General features: G+C 45.6%; 1 protein-coding gene across 7 annotated transcripts in view; it reads left to right on the top strand.

The window, feature by feature from the left end:
• The first annotated feature begins 4,103 nt into the window (after positions 1–4,103).
• The window catches only part of DCLK2 (doublecortin like kinase 2), a 167,639-nt gene continuing 163,064 nt past the window's right edge, over positions 4,104–8,678 (top strand). For all 7 annotated transcript variants that reach the window (XR_005062999.2, XM_037024630.2, XM_037024629.2 and 4 more), the window contains exon 1: positions 4,104–4,657. Coding sequence is in view for 6 of the 7 variants with exons in the window: in XM_037024630.2 (XP_036880525.2) it covers positions 4,237–4,657 (421 nt within the window). In the remaining variant the exon portion in view is untranslated. The remainder of the gene's footprint in view (positions 4,658–8,678) is intronic.

The following is an 8,678-nucleotide window of genomic DNA, read 5'->3' as shown; positions in this document are numbered from 1 at the left end:
GTCACCAGGCCCTTTCACTGAAAGGACATGCTTCATCACTTGCTTCTGGGAGAAATGCTTGCCTGGTAGTGAACAGGAATGAAAACATGAGACAGCAAAATGTCTCAGCACAGTGCAGTCTAAAGGTTTGTAAGCATCCTTTCTGTAATAAATAATAGAGTGGTTGGAGAACTGCCTTTAAAAGCAGTGTCTGGCCATAAGCGAAGACTAGTCAATATGGTTTGAGAAGTAGCATGAAATAAAACCAGGAGATGTTCAAGGCAAGTTTCTGTAAAGCTCCATAAGGCAGTATATAATTAAATCTCATTTAAACAAATTATGCTAAATAAAAACTTGTGATATATTTCTTAGTCAAGGTGGAGGTGGGGAGTTGAGGGGAGTGGGGTAGGAGTTACCACTGGTGAAAGGCAGTTCTAAAATTCTCAAACTGTATTGGCTAATCTGGGTGACCTAAAGTATAGAGAATAAAAAACAATTACCTTACCTTCATGCCTGGTTGAATTTTTCTGCCCCAAGTGGTTTTTAAAAATTCCTCTTGGATATTGCCAAGAAAATGTTCACATCCAGTAGATACTTCAGGAGTTAAAGTTATATATATCAAGACCAGAAAGGGGTCATTTCTAATCCAAAAAATGGAGAAGACAAAAATGAAGCCATTTTTAAGTGCTCCACACAAAAGTTTTTATTCAGACAAGTGTTGAATTAAGAGGGGTTAGGAAAAAGGATAGAGAATTCAGAACCAACAAAGAACTAAGGTCTAGGCAGGTTTCCAGGTGGTAAAGAAGCAGGGTCAGCCCCTCTTAATGAAGCTCTTTTAAATCAGTACCTGGAAGACAGAGATGGTAGACCTTGTAACCAACACGGAGAATCAGATGATCTTTCGAAGGATGAATGATTAGCAAATCAGATAGTGTTTCTATGTTAGAAGAAAAGGGGTTTCTCAACAAAGGAGATGACAGTTCAAATATCTTACTCTGCAAAATCTACAATTGTTTGAAAAGGGAGAATTTGCTCTGGTTCTATAAATGTTAAGTCATGAAGTAACCCAAAATAATTAATAGTTGCCTACCCAGAGCCTCCAAATTTTGTTTGCGTTAGAATTGTAATGCAGAGACTAATTTTTTTCCACCTCAACAAATCAAATTCTGGCTGCTTGGGTTTTAATATATACCATATTCACTAAGTAAATATCTTATGAAAAGTGATTGCATCTTAATTCTTATATGAGGGTCAGGGATATAATTTTTGAAGAAATTAGTGGGAAGAGCAGGAGTAAAAAATAACTTTTTAAAAACTAAGTAACAACTTTGGAAATACTTTCTCTTTTCCCCCCATCCCTGTTGAAAAGTAGTAATCTTTGGTTAACCTAGGGATATAATATTAAGGAATAATGTTAAAATGCTAGCATTTTTTAAATCATATTCACTATTGAAGTAGGGTCAAATCTTTGATCAGGTATCTTGGAGAGAATGTGCATTAGCATCCTAAGGCTTGAATGACTGAAGCTTGTGCTTCCAGCTACAAGATGACCCTGATGATCCCTGACCCCAGTCAGTCATGTACCTGTGTAGTCTCCTTCCACACTGAACAGGGCTGATCTGCGAAACCTACGGGCTATTGTGGGAATGACAGTATATGATTCCAAGGCTACATCGTAAAAGACATGGTTTCCACCTTTGTTTTCTCTTGGATGCTCCTCTGGAGGAACTCCGCTGACATGTTACATAACAACATTCAAGTGACCCTACAGAAATGCACATGACATGAACTGAGGCTTGCTACCAACCATGCGAGTGAGCTATTTTTGTGGATCTGCCAATGCCTGTCAAACCTTCAGAAGACTGCAGCCCCGTTCAACATCTTGATTGCTGCATGAGATTTTCATAAGACCTCAAGGGAAGCTGTTCCTAGATTCCTGACCTTCAGAAACTGCTGAGGTAATACATGTTTATTGTTGCAAACCACTAGGTTTGGGATAATTAGATATTACAGCAATAGATAGTGTTTTTTCTTCAAGAAATAGTAATAGCAAAACAAATGAACACACCCATTTTAAGCCATCTGCAAAGTTGATAGGCTCTGTAGTTACTGTACTTAATGAGGCCTTATCTCAAGGAATTTGTCACTTAGTTCCTTGTTTCTCAAAGCATTGTACCCAACCAGCAGCTTTGTTAGAAATGTAGAAACTCTGATGCCACCCAAGACCTACTGAATCAGAGCCTGCATTTTATGAGATTCCCCCACTACATATAAGCACATCAAAGTTTGAGAAGAAGCACTGATCTGTTTGAATCTTAATGTTACACAGCCTATAGTTGGAAAACCTGCCTATACATTAGGAGCATTTTCAAAAAATACTGTTGGAGAACCCATCCCTAGAAATGTTTATTTAATTGACCTGGGTTGAGGTCTATCATGGTCATAGACTACTTATATTTCAGAATTATTCCCCTTGTAAACTGCACTGAAGCTTCAACTCAGCTCTTACTTCCTGGCATCCTCTAGTCTTGTAGAAGCCAGGTATGCCAGGTGTGTGTCTGAGGCTTCGTGGGGCTTGATGGTGCATCAGCAGGAATCTTCTGGGGCTCTGGGGCAGTGTCATGCCAGGGCAAATGCACAGCTGCTTTAGAACTACTGCACACATTTCTGCTTTCTTATTCATGCCCTTGCAGAATTCAGTTCATTCCAAGAAAAGCATCCATGCCTTCCTACCTTACAGGTTAGGGACTTGCTGTGTAGGAACACTCAGAGAACTGGGTGCTGCAAAACTTAAGGTTTCAAGGTAGCTTACTCGCCTGTCAAATTGGGGCCAAACATCTTTTAGTTTTATCTTTCCCTGATGGCAAAATGGAAGTAACTAATGTTTCTCATAAGCTTTTAGAAAACATGCTTTACAGTTGACCAGGCACTACTAAATTAAGATTTCCAGCGTAATGGGTGCTTGCAAATGTTAAACCTATTACTTAATAAGAAGCTCAAATTGATAACATGAAATACCACTTGAATGGTGGGAGGTAGCGGCAGGTATTGTCCCTTTACTAATGCATCTCAGGGACAGAAACAATCCCTGGCACAAGGGATGCTCTTAAGTATTTGTTGATTAAATACTTCAAAACCCAATAACTTCTGATCATTGAAAGTTTCTGAACATACCATGTTAGTGAGTAGGCAACGGAAACTGTTTTAGGAAACGGTTTTTAAATCTCCAGATTTCCTTTTTAAAACTAAATTCTGTGCCCAAATTCTGTGTCTTTCGGATTTCTGCCCTAGTTTGGCCTCGGTCCCTCACTTGGAGGCTGGCGACGGGATGTGATCCATGCCCTTGAATCCCCTGCCTTTGTAGTTTTTCTGGCCTGCGCGTTTACGTTTCCCAGGCGGAGGAGCGCGTGCCCGCCGGCACCCACTGGCGCGTGCCGCGCGGTGGGAGCTGGCGGCGGGCGCGGGGGCCTAGGACCCAGGGGGAGCCGCTCCTCGCGCGGCACCGCCCCCGCGCCTCCCGGCCGGCCCCTCCTCCAGCGCGCCCCTCCCTCGCTCCCCGCTCCGGCGTCCCCTGGGGGCGGGAAGCCCCCGCCAGCCCGCTCGGTGCCAGGGCGCAGATGCTCGCGGCAGGCTGGGCCGACGGGCCGCGGCGGAGGCGGGCCGCGTTACCTCCCTCCAGGGCCGGGCTGTGGGAGGAACGGGCGCCCGCACGGTCCTCTCGGCCTGAGCCGGCGCGCGCCGCCCGCGGGCAGAGCCGGGGGGCGAGCGAGGCTGCGGCGCTTCTCCCACGCTTCCAGCCCCTCCCCTCCCTCCCCGCCTCCCCCTCGGCCTCCCGGGAGCGGCGGACGGCCGCGAGCCGCGGCGGGCGCCCGAGCTTTGTGTGCGCTCGCGGGCCCGGGGCGAGCCTCGGGCGGCCCAGCTGCGCCGCCTGACCGGACCCCGAGCGGGCGTTGTGAGGCGTGGCCGGGTGGAGGAGGTGCCTGGGGGGCGTGGGGGCTCCGCGGCTGGCGGGACCGCGCGCGCCGCCCGGACTACGAGCTGGGCAGCTCGCCGCTGCGGCCGCTCTCGGGGGAGGGCTCGGGGCCGGAGCCACGGCTTAGCCGTCCCACCTGCGAGGAGGGGGCGGGACGTCAGCGCCAGGTGGCCGGGCGCGTTCGCCCGTCCCAGCCGTCCCTGCGCTGCTGCTTGCCCCGACCCTAGGCTACCTGGGGGCTTTGGCCGCGACGGTGTCGGTGGGGAGCCCTCGGAGCGGCCGTGATGGCCAGCACCAGGAGTATTGAGCTGGAGCACTTTGAGGAACGGGACAAAAGGCCGCGGCCGGGGTCGCGGAGAGGGGCGCCCAGCTCCTCCGGGGGCAGCAGCAGCTCCGGCCCCAAAGGGAACGGCCTCATCCCCAGCCCGGCGCACAGTGCCCACTGCAGCTTCTATCGCACGCGCACCCTGCAGGCCCTGAGCTCGGAGAAGAAGGCCAAGAAGGCGCGCTTCTACCGGAATGGGGACCGCTACTTCAAGGGCCTGGTGTTTGCCATCTCCAGCGACCGCTTCCGGTCCTTCGATGCGCTGCTCATGGAGCTCACCCGCTCCTTGTCGGACAACGTGAACCTGCCCCAGGGCGTCCGCACCATCTACACTGTCGACGGCAGCCGGAAGGTCACCAGCCTGGACGAGCTGCTGGAAGGTAGGAGGGGACGGCCCAGCACGGCAGGTGCGACCCAGCGCTCTGGCAGGTGCAGCGGCCACGGGCCCGCGCGCTCCCACCTGCCCCGCGCTGAGTGGAGCCTGCAGGGTGTTTTCTAGGCGGCCATGGGGACTTGTAGGGTTCTGTCTGCTGCTTCGTAGTCTCCGTGTGGGGCGCGCTCTCACATATATTCGGCTGTCCTTCCCCAAGAGATTTGCCAGGAACACAGGCAGGCTAACGGGCTTCGGAGACATCGCTTAAGATTGGCGAACTTTTTTTCTTTATGAAGTGCAGACTGGACAGAATGGCTCTCCATGAGGATCTAGGTAATCCTCTAGCTCATAAGTGGTCCGTTCAGCCCTCTGTGTGGACCTCAGCGCAGGCACCTGTGGTGGTCTGACAATTGGGGACCCTGTTGTAACTGCTCTGCTTAGAAGCTGTGGTTGTGAAACGCTCTAGATTGGCTTTCCTGGTTTCCTTGCAGCAGAAGTTACATGAGGTCAGCAGGGTTGATACCAGACAGTGGTTCACAGCCTTAGCTGCATCTTGGGTCACCGGTGACTTTAAAAAACACAGGTACCAGGGCCCCACTCCTAGATATGCGGATGTAATCGATTTGGGCGGTGGTCTGGGCACCTGGAATTTTGAAAGCTCTCCAGGTGATTCCAATGTGCAGCCAAGATTAAGAACCACTGTATTAAAGGGTTTTCCATGTTGTTAATAGGTGAATCAAGGTCAATCTCTCCTACTTCTTCCCTTACTGAAAACTAGTTAGAGGCTATTGAAATCAGCCCTGGGGGCCTGTCATAAATTAGTAATCCTAGAGTGTCAAACATGCTTCACTCAGAGGGATTGCTTGGCTGTATGTTGTGTCATCATTGAATTCCTGCAGTATTTACTCCTCTTTCCTTTCAGGGAGAAAAAAACCTCACTAGTAGTTAAAAACCTATTTCCAGATCTAAGCAGCACTGTTAAATCAGACAGAACCCAAGTGTGTGCTGACTTCGTGTTTACATACATTTGCTCGCATGCATCTTAATGCAAATGGCACATTCTGTGTAGTCATAGCAATATTGGCTTGGCAGGGAAAGAAAGCTGAACTTTGAGTCAACTGTTTCTATTTTCTGTGTCTTAAATAGGCATTATGCCATTTTACACTTAAGCAACATGTCTTGCCACACAGTACTTGCAGTATGTACCCTTCCACTGATAGCTCACCTTTAAAAAATTGATGTAGCCACACTGAGGAGCCCTGATAGTGATTAAGTTTCTCTGCATTGACTGTATAGTTCTAACAGACTATATAGCTTATCTATATAGTCCCTGTTACCAGAAGTTTTCCCTGCACTGGTTGGATGAGGACCCAGGCAAAATGAAGTTGTCTCTTCATTGTATGTGTGTTTGCGATTCGCACAGTCTCTTGGTTAATTTTATGTTTTGGCTTTAAAGGCTTCCTGAGAAGACAGTGACAAGCAGAGGAGTATAAATAAAAGGAAGAAACATTGTTAAAAGGGCTTTATGGCTTTTCTTTATCCTGTTAAATACTTAAAACATTTCCCTAGATATTTCGAAACTGACTAACAAAGTTTCTGACTGTCCCAAGGCTAGATTAGCAGCCCTGTGGAAGGGTCAAGCCAATGCATAAGCAGTCACTACTCCCACGTCCTTGGGATCCTGTGCCTGGTGTGGTCTGAGGAGGGACCACAATCTTAATGTCATTTTTTGAAGTAATTTTAGAAGTGTTATTTGCTACATGAAATTAATGTCCTCCATAGGGGAGATGGCGAGGATGACCATTATGCACATTAATTAACAAGAGTACTCATTATACCTGCAGTTTGTAATTGCCCAGGTGCTGCATGATCTACTGAGACTAATTCTCAAACTATAAATTGAAGGTTCACAAATTTCTGTTCAATCATTCATTCACGATTTTGGAGGGTGGGGAACCATTAGTAGATGTAGGTCCAAAATACACCCCAGTATAAGTGGTATAACACAAATATTAGCACAACAGACATGTTTCCCTAGTCTAGCCAATTGTCCACTTGTTTCAAGCAGTATATGGTATAATAAAATTACTGCAAAAGAAGAAAATTTGTGCACTTCTTTCATCATAGTGGCATTCTCTCTGCCAGTGGATCTTTATCTTAGTCTTGAATTTCCAACCAAATGAGCAGAATACCCTGATGCAAGGCAGTTTTTAATGCTTAATTTCAACCGTTCAAGAATTTAAATAAACTTTCAGTTAAAATTGTGTGCTTGTATTTCAGATTTATCAAGCAGAAGAACTGGTAAGCTACCAGTGGAATTATTTGCATTAGTAAAAATAGGTCTGTGGTATTACTCATGTTGTCAAAATTGACTATTTCATCTTAGTTCATAGTTTTTAATAAAGATTCTCTGATTGTATTTTTTATACCATTATGTTCTACTCTTATTTCCTCTGCCTCTTCCATCCGATGAAATTTGTAGTTTAGGAGATAATTGTTTTTCCTAAAACGTTTTGAATGAAGAACAGAAAGTCATGACTAAAGACAGCTGGGCATGAACACTCACTCATTCAGAGCCCCAGTACCATTAAACTCAGATAACAAAAGAAATTTGCATTGCCCAAATTTCTTTCTTCTGCCCTTGACCTTGTGAGTCTCTGGAGACTAAGTCCAGTGTTCAGGTGTTGGCTGGCACTCCTGGTGTGGCTTCACTAGGCGTCTTCAGCTTATTGGTTTATTTACCTCCCTTGCTGGATTAATTTAATTGAGCTGGTGCTGTGCATCCCTATAATCCTGCTTATTCTTGAAATCTGGATATGGACCTTCTCTCAGAGGAAAAGTATGAATCCTAACAGTCAATTCTGGGAAAATTAGGTTGAGCTGTCTGGAGCCATGAGTCAGCCAAGCTCATAGCATCTCTGACAGACAATTGAGGATGTCCAGATGACTCAGCCTCATGTTTGGGGCCGAGAGTCAGAACTCCTACTCTTAGTTTAGTAGGTCTGTGAGTATTCTCCCTTTCTGAACATTTTGTCTATATTTGTAGAAATTGGTGTCCCAAAGAGAGAAACCCAAGGGTAGTAGAAACAATGCTTGACCATGTCAGGATCTAGACTGACTCTTGATTTGAGAAAAACTCACCTCAGTTCTCTGGGCCTCAATGTCCTGTTCTGTTAAATGGGAGGTGGGTAGATCACCTCTCTAAATTCCCTCCTACCAATCAGGGGTGGGTGTGAGCTCTGAAGAAGTGTTTGCCAGGAGACAGAAAAATTAATAGCTGCCTATCTCTGCCTCTCTTACTTCAAAGTAAAATATCGTTTTGTGTTATTTCAGCCTTTTGCCCCTCAGCCAGTAATAAACTGATTGAACTTTTTTGCATGTGGGAGAATTCTGATTATTTTGATAAATGATATTTCCATTAAGTTAACTTAAAATTGGTGTAAATTACCTTGAATTAGAGAAAAATAAGGTTCTAAAGAAATCAAGCACTTTAAATTTCTGAGGTTCTCTTACTAAGCCTAGTTTATTGAATCTGGTTAGGTCAATCTCTTTGAAGGTGTTAAACCAAAATACAGTTACTGAGAGATTTTAAGTAAAAAAGTGAGTCTCCATAATATCCCATATTATATAGTTCCTTTTTTCCACTGAAAGATAGGTTTTTATAATAATAATAATAGAAACTGAACTGTTGGAACCTGTTAGGGTAAGGAAAGAAATGTAAACCCATAAATTATAAAATACTTGCACATAGATGTCAAAATAGTACACATTAGAGGCATGTATGATGATTGGACTTGGCACTTTAAGTACTGAATCTTAGGTCTACAAAGCCTTCTCTACCTAAATTCTTCAAGACCCACTGCAGATCTCACCTCTCTACGAAGTCTCTTCCCATACCTTAGGAATTGGTCTCAAGTGGTCACTGATCAAGAGCATATTTGTTCCAGGTGTGGAGGATACAGTTTTCCTCCAGATGTTCACATTCTAGAGAGAGATATATGAGCGTGTACATACACACACACACACAC

This window comes from Manis javanica, chromosome 3, assembly GCF_040802235.1.
Source record: "Manis javanica isolate MJ-LG chromosome 3, MJ_LKY, whole genome shotgun sequence".
Lineage (NCBI taxonomy): Eukaryota > Metazoa > Chordata > Mammalia > Pholidota > Manidae > Manis > Manis javanica.
This window is presented reverse-complemented; position numbering and strand designations above follow the sequence as displayed.